General features: G+C 34.5%; 1 protein-coding gene across 1 annotated transcript in view; it reads left to right on the top strand.

Moving 5' to 3' along the window:
* The window catches only part of HIF1A (hypoxia inducible factor 1 subunit alpha), a 41,346-nt gene extending 18,646 nt beyond the window's left edge, over window positions 1-22,700 (top strand). The window contains exons 5-15 of the mRNA XM_033108589.1: window positions 4,182-4,294; window positions 4,913-5,115; window positions 9,743-9,849; window positions 10,989-11,136; window positions 12,841-13,061; window positions 13,768-14,054; window positions 16,409-16,531; window positions 16,658-17,085; window positions 19,420-19,528; window positions 20,769-20,895; window positions 21,383-22,700. Of these exons, the coding sequence (XP_032964480.1) occupies window positions 4,182-4,294; window positions 4,913-5,115; window positions 9,743-9,849; window positions 10,989-11,136; window positions 12,841-13,061; window positions 13,768-14,054; window positions 16,409-16,531; window positions 16,658-17,085; window positions 19,420-19,528; window positions 20,769-20,895; window positions 21,383-21,534 (2,018 nt within the window). The 3' untranslated portion in view covers window positions 21,535-22,700. The remainder of the gene's footprint in view (window positions 1-4,181; window positions 4,295-4,912; window positions 5,116-9,742; window positions 9,850-10,988; window positions 11,137-12,840; window positions 13,062-13,767; window positions 14,055-16,408; window positions 16,532-16,657; window positions 17,086-19,419; window positions 19,529-20,768; window positions 20,896-21,382) is intronic.
* Window positions 22,701-22,924: the final 224 nt, after the last annotated feature.

Below are 22,924 nucleotides of genomic sequence, written 5' to 3'. Positions count from 1 at the left end.
TTACTAATTTTTTAAACATTTTCCTGTTTTACTTATCTAAGGCAAAACGTCATTTCATATTTAATAAAATGTTGGCCTTTGTTAAATCCGTGTTATTCTATTTTTTAGGAATTTCATTAAAATAGATTTAAAAAATTTTGTAAAGCTTCGTTAATTCCATAAATACTTACATCGATATAAGAATAGATAAAATAAAATGGAAAAATAAATAAAAATCAGGACCAAGGAAGTTACAAATTAAAATATAACTTTAAGGAAAGGGGAAATCATAATTCAAATGGCAGATAGTAGGATTTTAGATAGTAGTTATTAAAGTTGAGGTGCCAGTTTGGGTTCAAGCTTTCTAAAGGCCCAAGAAAAAGGAAAGAAAGTTCACCAGGTTTTAAAGAGCAAAGTAATTGCTTATTTCTTGCCCTCTTCCTATGTTCCCAACAATTTGAGAGTATGTAGTTAGATTACAAAGTATTGCATTATGGATGCCCCACATTAGTAACAACAACAAATACCTGCTAAGACTTCTAACTCTGAGAAATGAATTGATAAAAATAATCAAATGTTCCAAGATGTTGGGAAAGTACCTCTTAAATTACAAAAACTTAAGTAAATAAAGTCCTTTCATATCTGTGCCCTCTTAAACAAAAATGCTGATCACAATTTAACATTTATTTAATAACTGGAAGTTAACCACAATGAAAATTTGTCATTGTGCTCTGAGTTCTTTGCAGCACTCCAGTTAAAGTGTGTAAGTTTGTTGGCTTCTGTATTAAACAACCTCAAGTTTATAGTACTTTTGAATAGTCTTTTTACGGTTTCTTTTTCATCTCATCTCATTTATAATGATAGTTAACCTCTACTGAGAGATCACTGTGTGCCAGGACACGGATCTCTGCGTTTCTGTGCCTTACCGCCTTTATTCCTCACAACCCTGTGAAGTTACTGTTATTATTTGTCTTTCTGAGGAAACTGAGGCACACAGTTGTTGAGTAGATTGCCCAGGATTACTAGGTTAGTAAATGGCAGAGCCTGGGTAAAACTCGGGTGGACTGGCTCCAGAGTCCACACGGAACACTTTAGAATTCTTTTGATGTTCACCCACTCTCACTGCATTTTAGTGCCATTTTTCATCTTGTCAGTAGGAGTGCTCTCCTGTTTTTTAATTTCATGCTGTGAACTTGGAAAGCAAATGCATACTTTTTAGAATTCTGTATAAAGGAGTAAATACATTCTGAGCAAGGACCTAAGTGGGTTGTCAATGAGTTTAATATATGAGTTCTGGTGTTTAGATTTGGAGATTTGTATTGGCTGCTCAATGCTTCCCTTAGGCTAGACTATAAGTGGATGGGTATTAGGATGTCTTGTTTTGATTTGGTAATAATGTTAATGCATTATTCTAAATTGGATATAGTCTACTTAATATAGTTTAAATGTATGTTTTTAACCCAGGTTTTTTTTTTTTTAAGAACATGAACATTTTTTGAAATCATTCCTAATGCAGTCAATTCGTTTTTAATGTTTTGTTGGAAAACAAAAATGCAGATTTTTACTTTTAGGAAAGAGGGGCTGCTATAGCGCATCACATTTTAATGATACTTTAAGAGCCAGTGGTGTGTTCACACAATATAGTCCTATTATTCTTTCATTTAAATTCTAAAAAGGTGATTTAGATGTTATTACTAGGTTGATACAAAAGTAATTGAGGTTTTTGCAACTATTTTTAACCTTTTAAACCGCAATTACTTTTGTACCAACCTAATAAATTATAAAATATGATTTATTTTTAGAAGGCTGAAAATTTATTATTTTTTTTAAATGTATTTTTTCCATTAGGAAAATGCTAGTACTTTTCAATTCCCTTGGTTTTAAAATTCTCTTCATGTCCCAATTCAAAGGCTTTGGGTTTCCAAAGATTAGTCCAGTTGAAGCTTAGATTATGAAGGACTGAAAATACCACAAAGATTTTACATGTGGACCTCTACTACCACCACCACCACACACACACCACACACACACACACACACACACACACACACACACACACACACACAAAATCACCAAGACCAGTGTAGTTCTGTGGCATCTTTTTAAAATCCACTCTCAAACGCTTCTAAAGAGGGCAAATTCATCCTTATGTAAGTAAACCCAAATGACTTGTATTAGTACCAAGACTGCCCCAACTTGTCTAGTTCCATTAGTAAAAGTGTGAACTATAACTCCTCTGCTTCAAGAATCCAGCATTTCTAGCTAACCTGGCCTCATTTAAAGTTGTTTCTTTCCCGCTTGAAACTTTTCTTTCAATACACTAGCCTTAAAAATCTTCAAATCTTTTCAAAAATTTTCTCCTTATTTCCATTAGTTTTCAAATTTTTGTAGATTCTACCTCTTCATTTGTCTTCTGTCACCCTTCTTTTCACTTCTGCTAATTTTCAACCCCTCATTACCATCATGTATTCTAAATTTTACATATCCTGTGTATTGCTGCTCAATTAATACTCCTTAACTTCCTGATTGTACTTCCCGTATCAGAATTTTTTAGATGCTCCATGTTGTATATTTAAGGCTGACCTCCTCGTTGTAGCATTTGAGGCCCTCCAGAGTCATCGCTCTAACCTTCCTTTCTAGTTGTCGCATTACTCTCCTTCATGTACTTAATCTTGTGGCCACACTGCACTATCTAGTACTGTTCCCCAAACATGTGCTATTTTCCCACCTCTGCTTTTCATTCTCTTCTTTCTGCCTGGAATACCCTTTTAACTAATCTCTACTTATTGAAATTCTAACGTTTCTTTTTCTAAGAACTTCTTGATTTCCCCTTCACTAGAAGTTATCCTCTAAGCTCTCTTCTATGCCTCTTTAAAGTGTTGTAAATCTTGGGCACTTACTTTGCATTGTATTGCTGTTCTTGACCTTACTACATCTACTAAATTTTTAACTTCTCAAGACAGGCAATGTGTCTTATTTATCTAGTCCAGTTCCTGAATAATGAATACTTTTGTATTTGTTTTACATCAGACCCATCAATGAAGATAAGAAATCAAGATGCTTTTTTTTTTTAATTTTATTTATTTGCTTATTTAATTTATTTATCTATTATTAGTTTCAGGTGTACAAAACAACATAATTAGATATACACCCCTCACAAAGTGATAACCCCCCAAGTCTACTACCCATCTGACACTTTACATAGCTATGACAGTACTATTGACTATATTCCCTATGCTGTATATTTCATCCCATGACTATATATATGTGTTTGTGTGTATATACATATATATATTTAATTACAGCTGACATTTAATATTAGTTTCAGGTGTACAGTGCAGTGGTTAGGCATTTATATAATCTATGAAGTGATCCCCCTGATAAGTCCAGTACCCATCTGATACCCTACATAGTCTTTACAACATTATTGATTACATTCCCCATACTGTATTTCACATCCCCATGACTATTTTGTGACTGCCAATTTGTACTTCCTAATCTCTTCGCCTGTCTCACCCATCCCCTCAAACTCCCCAAGTTGCCATTTTCTTAGTCACCTTAGTATAATCTTATTTTTTAGTTACATGAGGTTTGGAATGGGAATAAATAGATCTGAATTTATTTAATTCTAACTTTGCTTTGAAAAGTCATTTAATATGTTTTTTCCTAAACAAAGTAGATAGAAATAATTTCCTCAGCTTATAAGAAGATCTAAGCAAAAATCAGATATATAAAAATGTTATTTGCTATTTAAAAGAAATTTGCTAATTTCAAAGTTCTATAAATAATGGAGTGCTTATTATAAATTGAGCTAACATATTTAAAGGTTTGGCAGAGTTTGCTGAAGTTCTTTTGGATGTGCTTATACACTGATGGCACAGTTAGTTGTAGGATAAATTCATACCATATTTATATTTCTTTGCAATTTGACTTACTGGCTTGAATGTGAAATGATTAACTGTTACCCAAATACAGATTCTCATCTTACCAACTCAGGTCATCACTGCTGCTGTGAACCTGTTACTGACTGGAGTGTGTTAGATTGCTGGATGTGTTGGTGTGGGCAAAGCGAGTGTGAATCTCTGTATGTGCTGAGATGGTTAATTGAACAGCCCCTAGGTTCTGGGTACTATGCTACTCTTACTGTAACAAAGTTGCATATTTAATTATGTTTTTCAAACTTCATTTCATGCTTTCTTTAGGCCTTGTGAAAAAGGGTAAAGAGCAAAATACACAGCGAAGCTTTTTTCTCAGAATGAAGTGTACCCTAACTAGCCGGGGGAGAACTATGAACATAAAGTCTGCAACATGGAAGGTAAGTAAAAATGATTTGTGAGTGGTGATGCGTTTGATTTATAGATAATTTCATACATTTTGACATTGGAAGTATTAAGATAGCACTAGATTTGTGAGGAAAAACTTAGAGTTGTTCCTTGGCATTTGCAGATTTAACATCCAAAACGGTGTAATTTGCCAGTTTGAGGCATGAACTTAAATTCTGTGAATTGTGACACTGGTGTACCGCGATAACTTAATCAGTTGGCTTTGCCAACCATCCAGTGTTTGAATCTTGATAGAGCTTACTTTTCTGTTCATTGTTGTATAATTTATTTGTTCAGTGTTAAAACAGACATCAAAGCAAGAATAACCATCAAACAGCTGTGATGACCAAATGAATGAAAAATCAGCCCAGATTTGTGTGGAAATGTTTTAGAAGAGTAATTTATGGTGCCTGACAAGTAGGTCATGGGTGGTGGTATAAGGAAAACATTGATTGAATTTCAGAAATACAGTTTATTTAAAGAGAGTAAATTTGATCAAAACTTACTACTTACCATGTCAGACTCCAGTATTTACCTCTACATTTTCTTTTTTTCTGGCATTGTATATTTAAAAAAAAAAAAAAAAACTAGTTTGTTTTCTTCATACACAGGTGCTTCACTGCACAGGACATATTCATGTGTACGATACCAACGGTAACCAATCTCAGTGTGGGTATAAGAAACCACCGATGACGTGCTTGGTGCTGATTTGTGAACCCATTCCTCATCCATCAAACATTGAAATTCCATTAGATAGCAAGACTTTTCTCAGTCGTCACAGTCTGGATATGAAATTTTCTTATTGTGATGAAAGGTAAATGCGATATAAAATAGAACTTGAAATTTTTAATTAGTCCACAACTTTTTTTTTTACTGTTCACTGTAGTAAAGACTATGTATACTTCCTTCCACTAAACTGAATGCCATGATACACCCCAGAACTCCGTAATACTCGATTATCTTTGTAGATTAGTTCAGCTGCATTGAGCACTTACTATGTACTATGAGTTCTATCAGCTGTTATTCAGAAATTATTAAGATGAGGTCTTTTTTCTTTAGTGACTCTAAAGAGAAAACAAATATATTTCAAAGACATATGCATACACCACGTAATATGAGGGAGGATAGTTTACTTTTGCTTATGGAATAGAAAGGAAAGTCTTTGGTCAGCTAACCCTGTGTATTTTCCCAGAGCAGTTTTATCCCTGCCCGCGGTTTCTATGGCCATTTCCCAAATTTATATTCCTATTTCTATTTCATTGTCAATTTGATACTTTTATCTGGATACTCTTCTGTATTGTAAACTAACTATTTCTGTAACTGAAGTGCACCATTACTTGCCCAAAACAGTAACAACTTCAAAAACTGGATTTCCTCCAGATAATGCCTATCTTGGTTAAATATACCACTGTAGACACATGACTCCAGAAAAAATGTGGAAGTCATCCTTAACTTTCCTTTTACCCTCATTATCTACACTTAATTGGTTTCTAAATTTCACAGATTTACTATGTACTTGTAGCTCTTGCTCCATTCCCTCCTTTCTGTCCTTGCTCTCATTTAATTTCTCAGCTCACTATTAGCTTTGGCTTAGCTTGGCCTGTTGCCATAGTCTCTTAAACTGTCTCTGCCCCCCCAGATTTGTGGGGGCAGAGACAGTTTTAGAAACCTGGATATCCAGGTTTCTAAAAAGTGGATTTCCTAATGTGAAAATCAGATCAGGTCATTGTCATATTGAAAATGTCTCAAATGCTTGCTTTCTTCTTCACACAAAAAAACTTTCGTTTATAAAAATATTAGAGGGCAGGAGATTTTTATTTATCAAAAGACAACATGTATTTTGAAAAGCTGAAAAAAAATAGACATACACAATAAAAATCTAAATTTCTTAGCATGGCAAGCAAAGATATTTATGATCTGGCCTCTGCCCACTTCTCCAGATTAATTAGCAGGAGGAGAACCCTTTCTGATGTGTCTCCTAACACACTATAGCCAGAGAGCTCCACATGCCATTTTATTGTCTTAGTGCCTTTGCACATACTTATTTTCTTCAACTCTTAACTCATACTTACCTTCTAAGAGCCAGAAGTACTGCATCCGCTCCTTTGTGGAGTTTTCCTTGTTTCTTCAAGAAATTAAACTGTTCCTTGTACCTACCTCTCTTACAGAACTTATTCTACTTTTGTAATTACCTGCTTGTCCTATTGTTTTACTGTAAGACTGTATAACAGTAGCTAAAGACATGGTTTCTGTAGCCAGACTTTAGATCCTGACTGCTGCCTATATTGAAATGACTTTGGACACATTAGTTCTTTTTGAGTATTAGTTTCTTCATCTTTAGTAACATCTACTTTAGTTGGGTCATCTTGAAGATTATATGAGAAAACCAGTTTTAAGCACTTGGCCCTAATGTAGATAAGAAACCCCCACCCCACTCGACAATGCAATGTGACCAAGTGTTGGCTTGGAATCACATAATCCTGCATTCAGTCCTGGCCTGCAGCTCTGGTACTTACAGCATGGCCTTAGAACTCAACTGTTCTAAATCTCATCCTCCTTATCTAAAATAAGGGTCATACTTCAAAAGGCTGTTGTAAGGATTAAAAGAGTTTGTTGAGTGCCTAGTACTGTTAGTGAATGCTGGTTACCTCTGGTGTCAGCTTTAAGAAAAATGAAGATAAAAGAGCTACGATATATTTTATGGTGTTTACTGTCAGTATTCATGTGAGTGTATGGTAGAACAGAAACGCCCATTCTTTTTAGAGGATTTTTTTGTTTGTTTATTTGTTTGACTTAGTAACAAAGTGTAGGGTAAGACGGGGGAGAAAAGAAAGTAATGGAGCTAGAAAGGGAGGGAGTGACATTCCCCTTCTGGTTATATCAGAAAATTAGCAGAAAGATCATGACAGAGGAGTAAAGCGAGCCAACTTAGACATAGCCAAGTAAGGTTTTGACTTTGACCAGGAAATTGTTAGTTTTCTGGTTAGAGTTTTTTCTAGGAACTTCTTTACATCTATAACCCCTAAGAAGGAAGACATAGAAAAAATTTTGCCGAATTTTAAGAAAATCTAAGGTATCAAACTTTTAACATCCAGAATATCCCACAAGCAGCCATTATTTACTATACCAATTTCCATTTATAATCATTCAGGACATTTATTTGAGTACCTACTATGTGCCATGGCACTATAACTGGCACTAAAGTAGAAATGAAGATTAACAGTTCCTGCCCTCAAGAGAGTTAAAATGAATGGATGGTGTACTGTATAATTGCTTTAGACCACAGGTTTCCTATTCTGTTAAAAATACTTTTTGATCAAATTTTCTGGATCACTTTTCCTCTCTTTGGTACAGAATAAAAGCTGTGTGATTCTCTAAAGTTAAATTAACTTGGCCTTTCTTCCTCAAATATGAATAAAATTGACCTTCCAGGAAAATATTTGCTATTTATGACTTTTTTTTTAACTTTTATTTATTTTAAGAGTGTTTTTCCAGGACCCACCAGCTCCAAGTCAAGTAGTTTCAGTCTAGTTGTGGAGGGTGCAGCTCACACTGGCCCATGTGGGGATCGAAACGGCAACCCTGGTGTTCTGAGCATGGTGCTCTAACCAACTGAGCTCACAGTCCGCCCCTATGTTATGACATTCTGCATCCCTTAGTGGTAGATGTAACTCAGATTGAGAAGCACTGATTGACATCTCAACAAATCAGAGCTTTTCAACATGCTATGCAAGTCCCTCATTAATCTGATCTTCCTGCCTACTTTCCCAGCCTCGTCTCTTTCCACTTGCCCCCACTAACAACATCAGAGTCTTTGTTGCCTGTACAGTGTCAAGCAGTTTCTCATCTCTGTCTTTGCTTGTGGTAGACCTTCTTCCTGAAATGGCTTGCTCTCTCTTCGACTCTCTTCTATACTTCAATGCATAAATCTCTTATAGGAAGCTCTCCATTACCCCATCATTCCTTTCTCCTGGGTAGGGTTGTTTTCTACAATTCCTACAACAGATTCTCATCACTGCACTTACCACGTTATTCCATTAAGTAGTGTAGTGTACCAGAAAATTAGCCACAATGATGAGTTTTGTCTTCCATTTTCATACCTAGAACAGTGCCAGGTGTATAAAAGTTTAAATAATGAAAAAAATAATTCCATGGGAATATTCTTTAAACATATAACCTACATAAGACCAATTAAAATTATTTTTAAAGCGTAATTTAGAGAGAGGTCTGGCTTTTTACAGTATGTAGTTTGCTTTGAAATGCTGCCACCTAGTGTAGATATGTTTAGGGATATCCCTTTGTAAAGAAGTCTAGATTTTGGCTTGGCTTGGTTTAATTTTTGTTGTTTTACAAATCTGCTTTCTGTTTATTTCTTTGGAATAAACTATGACAGATCTTGCCTTAAAGTGTGACAACACAAACAATATTATTTTTATACATTTGTTAGAAGAGGGGTATCTTCCCTGTGTGCTTTCTGTAGTTAATTAGGGTTTGTTTGTTTTTTTTGGACACAGTACATTATATAACTTTTGTTTGAACCTCAGAAAGTCCTTTGAAATCCAAAGTCTGAGAAATTGAAAAGCTTAACTCATGTTTTACTCCCAGAAAAGAACATTTCTCTTCTAAGTAGTGCTAAGACAACTTTCTCTATCTCATGAAATGGGTTCAATTTCAGACTGTGGTTACAGAGAGGAGTAAGATTTAGTCTCTCTCTAAAGGAAATTCCAGGAAACCAGAAGGGGTAACTGGATTACTTTCTAGTCTATTTTTAATTTGATACCATTGTTTCATCTGAAATGAATTCCTATAATTTTGTGTAATTTCAAAAACAAAGTGCAAGAGCACCTTCCAAAACCAACATAATAGGTATTCTTTTATTCCCATTTAATGTGGATACTCTGGTTAATGATACTAAAATTTTATAGTGGATATTGATTCCCAAAGTGAAGCTTTGTCTAAGGGAACTGGCATAGAAAGAATCTGGTTTTGTGTACACACACACACACACACACACACACACACAGAATCTGGTTTTATGTACAATAATGTGGATTTAATCTATATTTTAAAATAAATGCCAGAGACTACCTTTATAACTTTTATCATTCAATTTAGCATTAATTATATCTATTAATACCCTGTCTTATTACCAAAAGTATGTACAATAAACTGTGATAAAAATAGGTAACAAGTTTGGGTGAAGGGGATAAAAGAGTCAAATAACAGGATAAAACCAGAGGAAATGGATGGTGCTGTATTTAGTGACTGCAGAATTACTAAAGGTGAGACATAAATTTATTCTCAGCAAAGAAAAATGATCTTTAGTTTCAAAAATTCACTTGTCGAAGATTAATGCATGTAAGTTATTCTGGAGAAGCTAAATCTTCAATTATCAATTAGTTTCTCTTCTTCTTCGTACTTACATTTTTTTTACTTAACAGAATTACTGAATTGATGGGATATGAGCCAGAAGAACTTTTGGGCCGCTCTATTTATGAATATTATCATGCTTTGGACTCTGATCATCTGACCAAAACTCATCATGATAGTAAGTACAATGGAGGAACTCATAGATACTCTGTTTAACTCTTGCAGTCTCTTGCAGCAGTATGACTATTTGGTCATACATGTAACTTTTTGGTTAATATTAACCAGTCTTTCCCAAACTAAATAATAAAACTTTTCATAAGGGATTTTGATCATTAAATCTATGTTTTGTATTTCTTACAACCAACACCAATTAAAGCAGAATCATTTAATATCTAAAATTCCCTGGCATTTTGAATACAAAAACTCAAAAATATAGATTATTATAGTATCATTTTCAGAATTCATACCTAAGTATTCAGAACAGTGGTTGGCACTTAGAAGGTACTCAGAAAGCAATTGTTCAGTGAAGTGAATTGTTTAGTAAAGTGAAGGTGATCAACATGCACAAGTGATAATAAGTACCCTTGACATAAGATATGTTTCTCAGTTTTACTCAAATGTTATTTGAAGATCCCCTGGTAAGTAAACCTTTGGAATTTTTCACTTGCCTGTTTAGTCTGTACCTAAAGAAGACCTCCAATGTGAATCGGGATGCTTGAATGTCACTGAGTTTAGTGTGATTAGTCTTGAACTACAGAATAGGCTCAAGTCCATAATCAGGGCCCCAATACTCATGATAAGATCATCATTACTATTTAGTACTTTCTCCCAAATCAATAATTAAGATTGCCTAAATTGCCAGAAGACTTCAGAACGGTATCAGTTGAGATTCAAATACGCTAGCACAGCTATTTGAAGCATCTTTGGTTTTCTGGAAACTACGGCAGGAATTTAAGGAAATGATAGCAGTGCTTCTTTCTTGAATGTTCTCCATGGAATCAAGATTTTTCATTTTCTAGTCTTTCTGCTTCCAACATGTAAGTCATTAAAGGAATTTTACTCACTGCTGTCCCTCATTTCTGGCTTTCATTTTATTTAAAGTGAAGATTGGCAGGAAAGGAGTTTATTTTGGGGGTTAGAAGAATGAAATGGGTACATTTTCAGCTATGTTGGGGCTTTTCCTCTTTGAATTTAAACAGTTATAACTGATTCCATTAAAGTAATTGTTTCTAAAACAATGACCAACATTTAGCATCTGTTCATTTGATTGACAATTGAGTTATTTTCTCTGCATGACTCTTTCTATTTTACTCCTAGTGTTTACTAAAGGACAAGTCACCACAGGGCAGTACAGGATGCTTGCCAAAAGAGGTGGATATGTCTGGGTTGAAACTCAAGCGACTGTCATATATAACACTAAGAATTCTCAACCACAGTGCATTGTATGTGTAAATTACGTTGTGAGGTAAGCTTGGAAAAAATATTTTGGGGGACAACTAATAAGTCTTTTTAGACACTTAAGTTCCTTTGTAGGAGAAGATTATAAACATTAACTGAATTTTATTTTACTTTTACATTTCTACCTAAATACTCTAACTTGTATTTCCAGGCCAGCTATTCTACAGTGATTCCATTAACTCCTGTCAGCAGCTATCCATTCCCATCCTTTTCACTCCATTTTTTAAAAAAACCTTGGAACGAAACACCAAATCTTTGGATTAGTTTGTTCTAGTCATTCACAGTCAGTATATATTATCTCAAGGCAGTAATGTTATTTTTGTAGGAAGAATACTGGCCTTGGAATAGTTAGGTTTGTGTCATAGCTCTGTCATTTCTCCATAACATTGGGGAAGTCTCATTTTTCTGAATTTCATCCATACAGGAGAGATGAGGATTAAATGAAATTCTATGTGAAATTAATATAAAAGGCTGTATAATGGAATGCATGGTTCTTGTATATTATTGAACTCTTTTCTTAGTTGATGGGCTTGTGAATATTATGGATATCATAAACTAATCTTTCATTTGATCAATTTCAGTAGGCGACTGCCCCCTTCTAGTCCATCTTCCACATTACCACCAGGCTGATTTTTCTTGCATTGGTATCTGCTTATCCCATTTTCCTTAGAATTGTTTTAAAAGATCCCTTTATCACCCCCAGGATAAACCCTTACCTACTTGCATAGCATCATTTCTTGTCATTATCTTCTCAACTCCCATAATTTCATAGATGTACCCCTTTCTAAAATCTGGTTTTGTTTTCACCAATTCTGACACCATCTTTTAATGTTTTAATATTAGTGCCAAAGAGTTCTTTTGAGACTTTCCCATTACATAAGAATCAGTTACTTGCAGTGTTCTTTTTCCCCTTCAATCTACCTAACAAATACTAACTACTTGAGCCCAAGTTTGTTGGCCTGTCTCTGAAGCAGGCCTTCTCCATTTTAGCAATTATTACTTTGTATTTTCATTGTTTGCACATTTACTTTCACACTGGGTACATAAACTTGTTGAGGGCAAGGGTTAGATACTTTAATTTTTGTGTCTTTAGTTCATTTCACATAATAAACACTTAATATTTGTTGATTAAAGGGGCAATAAAATTAACGTATAATCTAAACATGAATGTGGAGCTGTTTATCATCCCTCTTTAATTCTTTTCCCATAGGTGGCATCACCATATTTTCCAACCACCAAAGAAAATATGGCAGAACTCTTGCAAAGACCTTGATCATTTATCTATATATCTTTATATTCAGGACCATCCTTAGGTCACACCTCATATATTAGTGCCAAAGAGTTCTTCGGTGCTAGTATCAGTATGTGTGACAACAAAAATTGGGAAGCTCTGTTTGTCATACTTAACCATTGATTCCTTTGTCACCACCACTCTTCCCTAAGGGAAGCTGAAGTTTCTTAATTGAAATTAGTCAAATATTTGAATTGTCTTATACTGTGAATTTTAATAGATCTTTATTGGTATTTTTAACCCTGAATGAATGTGACCAAGTTATGTATGAGAAATTAGGTCAACGCATCTTAAAATGTTCCTTTTCATAAACTAGATTTTTTTTTTTTTTAAGAGACAAGGTCATTTCGGGGTCCCTCCCCCACACTCCTATTGTGTCAGGTGCTCATTTAAGAATTACTCATCTCTCTCTTTTGACAGTGGTATTATTCAGCACGACTTGATTTTCTCCCTTCAACAAACAGAATGTGTCCTCAAACCAGTTGAATCTTCAGATATGAAAATGACTCAGCTCTTCACCAAAGTTGAATCCGAAGATACAAGTAGCCTCTTTGATAAACTTAAGAAGGAACCTGATGCTTTAACTTTGCTGGCCCCAGCTGCTGGAGACACAATCATATCTTTAGATTTTGGCAGCAATGGTGGGTCTTTATTTTGTTAATTGCCTAAACTGTGTCTGCTGATGCAAGCCTATTTTAACTGAACTTTAGGTTGACAGTTTTTGTTGGTAATCACTTGGACATTGGTTTTAATATATTTTGCTTATCGTAGTCTTCTTGAAGGTATTTGCTTAAATATTTTTGCCCCTGTAGTTTCTCAGCATTCCTGCTTTTGTCGTATGGTTGGAAATTGTACCTCAAAGTGTCCTTAAGGTATTTCTTCTTCCCACTTTAATTTTTCTCAGCTACTCTTATATTTGTATATCCTAGTGTCAGATTTTCTCCACTATTTAGCAGAGTTGTATTGCAATAGGTATATTTGATTAAAGGATAAATAAGTAGTCATTACCATACATAATAATCAAACATTGAAAATAAAAAATGTAGTTTCAGTTTAAATTACAGTTTAAGCTGAATAGGATAAATTTTATGAATAAAAGGTATGAAAAGGTTGGAATTACTGGGTTTTTTCCTGCTGTATAGATTAAGAGTTGTCAGTAGTGTGTTGGAAAGATAACTCAGACTTATGGTTATACCGTAACATCTGTAAACTTTCTGATTAAGGAAAATTTGGTGACATTTTTATTAGTTGAGTGAACTAGAGAAACTTTTGGTAAAAGGGGACATATTTCTGTAGACGTTAAAATCTAGATATTCTTTAAATTCACTGATTTTTTTTTCCCTACAGACACAGAAACTGATGACCAACAACTTGAGGAAGTTCCGTTGTATAATGATGTAATGCTCCCCTCATCCAGTGAAAAATTACAGAATATAAATTTGGCAATGTCTCCGTTACCTGCCTCTGAAACTCCAAAGCCACTTCGAAGCAGTGCTGACCCTGCACTCAACCAGGAAGTTGCATTAAAATTAGAACCACATCCAGAGTCACTGGAACTTTCTTTTACCATGCCTCAGATTCAAGATCAGCCCGCTAGTCCTTCTGATGGAAGCACTAGACAAAGTTCACCCGAGGTAGGTGTCATGATATAATAAGAAAAAAATAACTTTCAGATTTTAATGTTCAGGAATATAGTCATAAATTCGATTCAAACTTTAATTTGAACCGCCAGTCACAGTTTTGCTTGGATGAATTTTAGCACTTTAAAAATTTCTAAAAAAGCTGTTAAGAGCTTAACTTGGGCCTCAATGCATGTTTTAGTCAAAGATAGAAACATGGGAAGGAACTGTCTTAACATAAATCAAAAGGTAAAACTTAGTTGCTCCTCTATATATTTATATCAGTAAGACAAAAAAGCCTTGAATTTAAACATCCACAGAGAACAAAATTGTGTATGCCTACGATAGCTCTAGCCCGTACATATTACCCTTTGAGTTGGAGAATTGCCCAGTGGCAAAAGAGTTATAAGCAAGGCTTAGAAGGGAAAGGACCCTAAGCTCTGCCCAATTTAGTCACTGTTTTGAAATTCTGGATAAGTGTAACATGAAAATACCAAGTCTTACACAGAATACTTAGTAACTTTTTTATGCAAGTTCTGTCTTCATATTAGTTTTGCTATAAAATCAATAAAAATCGTCTTTAAGGGTTACGCTGGGCCAAGACCAAAGATGTCGTAAGACCAAAGGCTCTATTTCTAAATCTAGAGAGTGCTTGAATTTCAGAGCTTCCTAATGTTAAAACTATGCTCAGAGTTGGGCAACTGAGAGCTCAATATTATAACTTGATAGGTCTTCATTAGGTAAAATTAAAGAGGTAAGTAATTTTACATTAAGTATTTATTGATCCAAGCTGGCAAGATGAGAGGAGGAGATTTGACATCTTACAGCCTTCTAGAGAATAACACACCATATGCTCTGGTTGCTCGGTTTGCCTAGCACAAAAATGTTTGATTCATTTTGTTTTTAATCTAACAAAAGTAAATCTAACAAATGTTACAATAGCAGAAGCACAAGTTTATGCTTAGAATACAAAGCTATAATTTTCTTAGAATTCTTGTTCCGAACTAATAAAAGAATAGTACAATCATTAAGGTGAATACAACTAATAGAACTTAAGTCTCCACTCCAACCCCCAGAGCAGCTGTGAGATTGTTAGATCACCACACGGAAGTGACCCCCGGTTCAAGGTAGGTTCCAATGAGTATACCATCTAGTTGTTGACCAATAGGGTACCGTGTGGGAATTGAATTATTAGATGAGTTTTATTCTTTAGAATAAGCACATAATCCACCTTTAAATGTTATACTACATATAGTCAGACGTGTATACAGTAGTCCCCCCTTACCCGTGGAGGACACATTCCAAGACTTCCAGTGGATGCCTGAAGCCGCGGATAGTACTGAACCCTAATTAGCTTCTTCATCTCTGCAAAAAATGTGGCAGCAGCTTCATCAGTAGATGCAGGCTCTCCAGTAATTTTTATATTTTTCAGTCCAAATCTATTCCTGAATCTGTTACCATCCCTTACTAATGGCTTGGTGTCACTTGTTTCAGCGGATCCTTACTGGAGTCTTCATATAGGGCTCAATGCCTTTTAGCACAACACATTTCCATCAATCAGAACATGTTTTCTGTTCATGTCTTCCACCCACAAATTTAATGCCATTTTCTTCTTAACTAAGCACTTATCATGTACTGTGCCTGTAACTTTTGCAGTTTAAGATGTGACAGCAAGACTAGCACGGATTTTTTTCCTTCACAGTTTCATTGATAGAAGATTTATTTTTATTGTGGATCTGAGCAACTTCAGCATACCGGTTTTTTGTTGGGTTTTTTTTCCCTGTTTAGTCAAGAACTCTCACATTTTCACTTAAAGGAAGCACTTTACGCCTTCCTTTGGCATATCTAAATTGCCAGCATCACTACTCTTGCACTTTGGGAGCCATTATTAAGTAAAATAAGGGTTACCTGAACACAAGCATTATGACAACTGATCTGATAACTAAGTGATGAATGGTTGGGTAGTGAATACAGCATGAATATGCTGGACAAAGGGTGATTCATGTCCAGGGCGGACGTAGTGGGACGGTGTGAGATTTCATCATACTACTCAGAACAATGTGAAATTTAAAACTTATGAGTTGTTTACTTTGGAATTTCCTATTTAATATTTTTGGACCTCAGTTGACTGTGGATAACTGAAACCACAGAAAGTGAAACTGCAGATAAGGGGGGGACTACAGCATTGGCAAAATTAATTAAAAATGCTAGTTCCAAAATTTAACTTCTTGCTAGTTAGATAAAATTTGATAGAACAGATGGACTTTGTTGCATATCCTCTGAATTCTGGTTTGAGAATTCTAACAACAAGCAAAAAATATGCAGCCTTCTTTATTAGGGAAAGTTAACATATTTAATTCTTTGTACAGCCTACCAGTCCCAGTGAATATTGTTTTGATGTGGATAGTGACATGGTCAATGAATTCAAGTTGGAATTGGTAGAGAAACTTTTTGCTGAAGATACAGAAGCAAAGAATCCATTTTCCACTCAGGTATACAGACTTGTTTATTATATTTTTATTAAACTATTAATTTTTAGTCTGAAGTGACTTTGGGTGTAACTTTTTTTTTTAATAAGGTGTGGCCATTGTAAAAACTCAATAGTTGTTGTTTTACAGGACACTGATTTAGACCTGGAGATGTTAGCTCCTTATATCCCTATGGATGATGACTTCCAGTTACGTTCCTTCGATCAGTTATCACCATTGGAAAGCAGTTCTACAAGCCCTCAGAGTGAGAGCACAATTACAGTGTTCCAGCCGACTCAAATGCCAGAACCAGCTATTACCACCACCACCACTGCCACTGCCACCACTGATGAATTAAAAACATTGACAAAAGATGGTATGGAAGACATTAAAATATTGATTGCATCTCCATCTCCTACCCACGTACCTAAAGAAACTGCTAGTACCACAACATCATCATATAGTGATACTCGAAGTCAGACAGCGTCACCAAAAAGAGCAGGACAAGGAGTTATAGAACAGACAGAAAAATCTCATCCAAGAAGCCCTAACGTGGTATCTATCACTTTGAGTCAAAGGTATTTATATGTAACATTAAAATTATAGTTCTTTTTTTTTGTTTTTTAGAAAATGTGTATGATGGTAAATTATTTCTAAACATAGCAAACTTTCTGATGTATACGCTTTAAGGTACAGAAAATTGATATACAAATTATGAACTTAAAACAAGCACTCCTAAACCTGTTTCTAAATTAGCTTATGTATTCTAAAATAATCATATCACCTATCTGAATGTAGGAGGTAGGAGGGTCTCCTTTAAAATCCAGCCAATAATTCCTGTAAATGTACAAAAATTGACCCAGTTTCCTGCAGTTGTTTAAACTAATTATCCTCACTGCTTCCATCTCATGGAGCTCCTTTTAAGCTTACCTGGCAAAAAGCCCTTCCAACTTAAGGTTATTTCCAATTCCCCTTCCAAATTGAGCCTGAAGGTCTTTAGTCCTCAGTACTCAATATAGATATTTTAAGACTTCTTTTTAAATTTTATGTATAGTTACTTATGTTACAATTGCTTTTATTTTTCATTACATATTTATAGAACATTAGCTATATTGTAAGTTAAATAGGTTTTTAAGAGCTGCCACAGAAATCTAAGCATGATTTTGACAGTGCTTCTATGAAGCTAATTTCAGCAAATATCTGAACACCAACCAAATTTTAAATTATAATTTTTGTATGTAATTTGTAATGGGATTTGACATTTTAAATTTGAGGCTGTAGTCATAGGAAATGAGTTTAGCTAGTCACTGGGGCAGTGTCTGGAGGGGAGAAATGGTTCCTTTTCTACTGTGCCTATACTGATCCCGGTGGCAGTAGTAATAGGAAGAAGTGCTATTGTGGCCAGTGCTTATGGCTCTTTTCTCCCGCCCTGCATCACTGCTTTGGGCTAGAGCGCTGGGAGAGGCTTTTCCTAGAGCTGGGAAAAGATCCTGGGGCTTGAGATGAACAAAGAATCATTTTACATAATGTTGTAAATGACTATGTCACCAGCTGACTTTAGCTGGAGTTTCTCTAGGGCAATGACAGTGTCTTGGACATTTTAGTGGTATTAGTACTTAACTCAGTATCTAACGTGGAGCTGCTCAATAAGATGGACAGATGAATGAATATAGTAATATAAATGGTGATGACCTCTAATTTATAGTTTACTATTTGCTACAGAGGACTATAGGACATTCAGTTTTCTGAACAATTGTGTACTTGTCAAAACCAAAGTCTAACATCTAGTCACTTTAGCAGTTTTTTTACATTAGTCCCAGTATAGTATGTACTACATACTTTAAGAGATGAACTTTATGAACTATATGGAGGCTTTTTCTTCACTATCTCTCTAGATAATTATTTGTAAAATCAAAGTGCTATACTACAGTGCTGTACCAGACAACTTACAGCTTTAGAGCCAAGATTAAAGATAACTATTAAAAATGCTGCCACTGAGATGATATTTATAGGACGCACTGAGTTACATTTCATACAGATAACATAGCTATATGAGGATTTTAAAACCTGTCTGTCTATATAGTGGAGGTTTTATAGAGTTTTTAAAAAGCAAAACTGCGCATAGGAGAGCAGTTAGAGTGATATCCATATGGCATTCTCAACTATATGGACCAGAGCAAGGAGCCATTATCCTTATGTATGGATGGGGCAGTTGTTGAAAAGACAAAATAGCTATGACAAAAATTGATGTATTTGACACATAAAACAGTTCTTCACTATTTAATATTAATTTTAAATGCAGGTAGTTCAGGTTTGATAGTGAGATCAATACTGAAGACCAAGTGGCTTAGTAGGAAGATCATTGGGAGAGGCATGGGTATAAGATCTATAATGTACTTCCATATCGGAAGTTAATTATAATAGCAGTGGGACTTTGAGATAGTTACCTAACAGGCCTCAGGTTTCTCCTTTATAAAATGGGTATTGTATACCTATATTACTATCTTGGGGATTGGCATGAGGCTAAAATAAACTAACGAACATGAAATGTTTTACCAACTGAAAATGTTATACAAATGTGAAATTATCTTGTATTACAGTAGTCCCAAGAATATCTGTATTAGGTGGACTGAAAGGCCAATATTTAACAGGTTTTGACTTACAAAACTAGTAAGTTTAGTTCAGTTCTGTTTTATAAATAGGGAAATGCAAGTTTTAGGATACTTTGTTTTAAAACCTGATCTATGGCTTTTAAGTTGATAAACTTTAGTAATAAGGAAACTTCTCTTATATATAACATTATATTCTTAAATATTGGAAAATAGGCATTATATATTTTGTTGAAAAAAGCTAGTTTGATATATTTTTTAAAATAGTAAGACAATCATATTTTTATTTAAAATTTTTTTCAGAACTACCGTTCCTGAGGAAGAAGTAAATCCAAAGATACTAGCTTTGCAGAATGCTCAGAGAAAGCGAAAAATAGAACATGATGGTTCACTTTTTCAAGCAGTAGGAATTGTAAGTGTGAAAATGTCTGCTTTTCTATTCTAGCCTACATTCTATTTCTAAGTCTTACATACATAAGTAATTCCTTGTTTCTCCCAAAAAACTCAAGTTGTGTTTTCAGAAGTTATACGTTGTTTTTCTTTCACTTTGTACAGTTTCTTATAAACAAACTTTTTTTTGTTTGTTTTGAGAATTCTTATAAGAATTTGTTTGAGCCAAACTGACGACGTATACCAGGGAAAGGGATCTCAAATGCTCTCAAAAACAAATATTTAATGAATATGTTCTCGGTGTGAAAATTTCAAATCATGCAGATGTATTCTGAGTAAAAAGTAACGTTCTCCCCTCATTCCACCTCAACATCATCACCAGTTTCATTCTCTTCCCCTTTTTAAAATAATTGTTTTATTTTTCAATTATAGTTGACATACAATATTATATTAGTTTCAGGTATACAGCATAGTGATTAGACATTTATGTAACTTACAAAGTGATCACCCTGATAAATCTAGTACCCATCTGACAGCATGTTATTAAAATATTACTGACTTTATTCCTTATGCTATACCCTACATCCCCATAACTATTTTCTAACTACCAATTTGTATTTCATCATCCCTTCCCCTTTTTTACCCACCTCCCCAACCCCGCCCCCCAATCTGGCAACCATCAAAATGTTCTCTGTATCTATGAGTTTGTTTCTGTTTATTTATTCTGTTCTTTAGATTGCACATATAATGAGATCATGGCATCTGTCTTTCTCTGTCTGACTTACTCCACTCAGCACAATACCCTCTAGGTCTTTCCATGATGTTGCAGGTGGCAAGATTTCATTCTTGTTTATGGCTGAGTACCCCATTTTTTTTTTTTTTCATTTCCATTTTCATGAAATACCTTTTCCCATCCCTTTGCTTTCAGTCTGTGTGTCTTTCGATCTGAAGTGAGTCTCTTGTAGGCTCATTCTCTTCCCTTTAAGTTGCTCCCCACAACAGTTATGTGAAGTCAATGTTGGTATATTCCGTACTAATATTTTCAGACTAACAAGACTAACTGGAAAGCATTTACAGAGACGTTAGCCATAATGTGTGGCAAATGTCTTTATCATAGCATTAAGATAAAGAATTAAAAAAACAATTTGGGGCAGTATTTGATTTAAGAAACCTGCCTACATGTTATTAAACTTACACTGATATCAAAGTTTTTGATTAAACAAAACTGAACATAGTAAAACAAATAACTTTACTCTTTTTAGGGAACATTATTGCAGCAGCCAGATGATCGTGCAACTACTACATCACTTTCTTGGAAACGCGTAAAAGGATGCAAATCTAGTGAACAGAATGGAATGGAGCAAAAGACAATTATTTTAATACCCTCTGGTTAGTTTATTCTTTTTGCCCTTGAATATCACAGAGAGAATTATATGACTTTTTATTTATGAGCTTTACTCCAAGTGAGAGTGCTTTTTATTCCTTAGCAGGATTAAAAAGTTAAGATAGCATTTCATCTAATGGCTGTAACACAGGAATAGCTATTTTAAGATGGAACTTTAATTTTTTAGTAATTGTTTTTGGTATGTCTATGTGCTATTGATATTGAATAGAAGCCGATACCTGTAAATTTTTATGCCATTTTCTACAATGATTTATCACACTTTTGTATCTTGTATCCTGCAAACATTTCTGACATAGCACCAGTAACACCTGATTGCACTTAACTAGTTTACATAGCCATGGTTTGCCCCATAGACTACAAACCATTCTGGAGCTTGTTTGCATTATTTTCCCAATACCTAGCACATAGTGGGTGTTTAATAATATTCATTTACTAGATGAATGAATACTTAGGTATCTCTTTGTTTTTCAGATTTAGCATGTAGACTGCTGGGGCAATCAATGGATGAGAGTGGATTACCACAGCTGACCAGTTATGATTGTGAAGTTAATGCGCCTATACAAGGCAGCAGAAACCTACTGCAGGGTGAAGAATTACTCAGAGCTTTGGATCAAGTTAACTGAGCTCTTTCATGATCTCATTCCTTTTTTTGGACACTGGTGGCTCATTACCTAAAGCAGTCTATTTATATTTTCTATATCTATCTAATTTTAGAAGCCTGGCTACAATACTGCACAAACTCCATTCAATTTTGATCCCCTTTTTACTTAATTTACATTCATGCTCTTTTTTAGTATGTTCCTTAATGCCAGATCACAGACAGCACATTTTCACAGTTCTTTGATATTTAAACCGTTGCATTGCAGTAGCATCATTTTTAAAATGCACCTTTTTATTTATTTATTTTGGGCTAGGGGATTTGTCCCTTATCGAATTATTTTTAATAAGATGCCAATACAATTTTTTTAAGAAGGCAGTAACCTTTCATCATGATAAGTTTGAAAAATTTTTACTCAGTTTTTTCACATTTTACATGAACAATGATTTGCCGGCAGTACGTGGTAGCCACAATTGCACAATATATTTTCTTAACAAATACCAGCAGTTACTCATGCAATATATTCTGCATTTATAAAACTAGTTTTTAAGAAGAAATTTTTTTTGGCCTATGAAATTGTTAAACCTGGAACATGACATTGTTAATCATATAATAATGATTCTTAAATGCTTGTATGGTTTATTATTTAAATGGTAAAGCCATTTACATGATATAGAAAGATATGCATATATCTGGAAGGTATGTGGCATTTATTTGGGTAAAATTCTCAATTCAGAGAAATGATCTTGATGTTTCTGTAGTCACTTTGCCAGCTCAAAAGAAAAGCAGTACCCTATCTGTAGTTGTGGAAGTTTATGCTAATATTGTGTAATTGATATTAAACCTAAATGTTCTGCCCACCCTGTTGGTGTAAAGATGTTTTGAGCACATTGTGAACAACAACAACAAAAATCATGCTTTGTTAGCAAAATTGCCTAGTATCTTAATTTGCTCAAAATTTGATGTTTGGTTTTATGCACTTTGTCGCGATTAACACCCTTCTGTTTTCATATAGATTTCAATAATTGAGTAATTTTAGAAGTATTATTTTAGAAATATATAGTCACAGTAAACATCTTGTTTTTCTATGTGCATTGTACAAATTTTTCATTCCTTTTGCTTTTTGTGGTTGGATCTAACACTAACTGTATTGTTTTGTTACTTCAAATAAACATCTTCTGTGGACCAGGCCCCTTTGATCAACTTTTATGTTAATATTTGCTTCACCACCTCCCAACTCCTAAAATTGTTTACCAACAATTTAAGAATTTTATGAAAATTAACATTGGCATTGATTATTTCTCCATTTATCTTACTGCTATGTATTAATGTACAGGGACCTTAGTGTGTCCCTAAATGTCATGTTAAAGAACAAACCGTAATGTTCCACTATAAAGAGTATGCTTTTAGAAAAG

The sequence above is a fragment of the Rhinolophus ferrumequinum genome, chromosome 6 (genome assembly GCF_004115265.2).
Source record: "Rhinolophus ferrumequinum isolate MPI-CBG mRhiFer1 chromosome 6, mRhiFer1_v1.p, whole genome shotgun sequence".
In the NCBI taxonomy this organism is placed as follows: Eukaryota; Metazoa; Chordata; class Mammalia; order Chiroptera; family Rhinolophidae; genus Rhinolophus; species Rhinolophus ferrumequinum.
The sequence above is the reverse complement of the archived record's forward strand: the minus strand, read 5'-3'. Positions and strand labels throughout refer to the sequence as shown.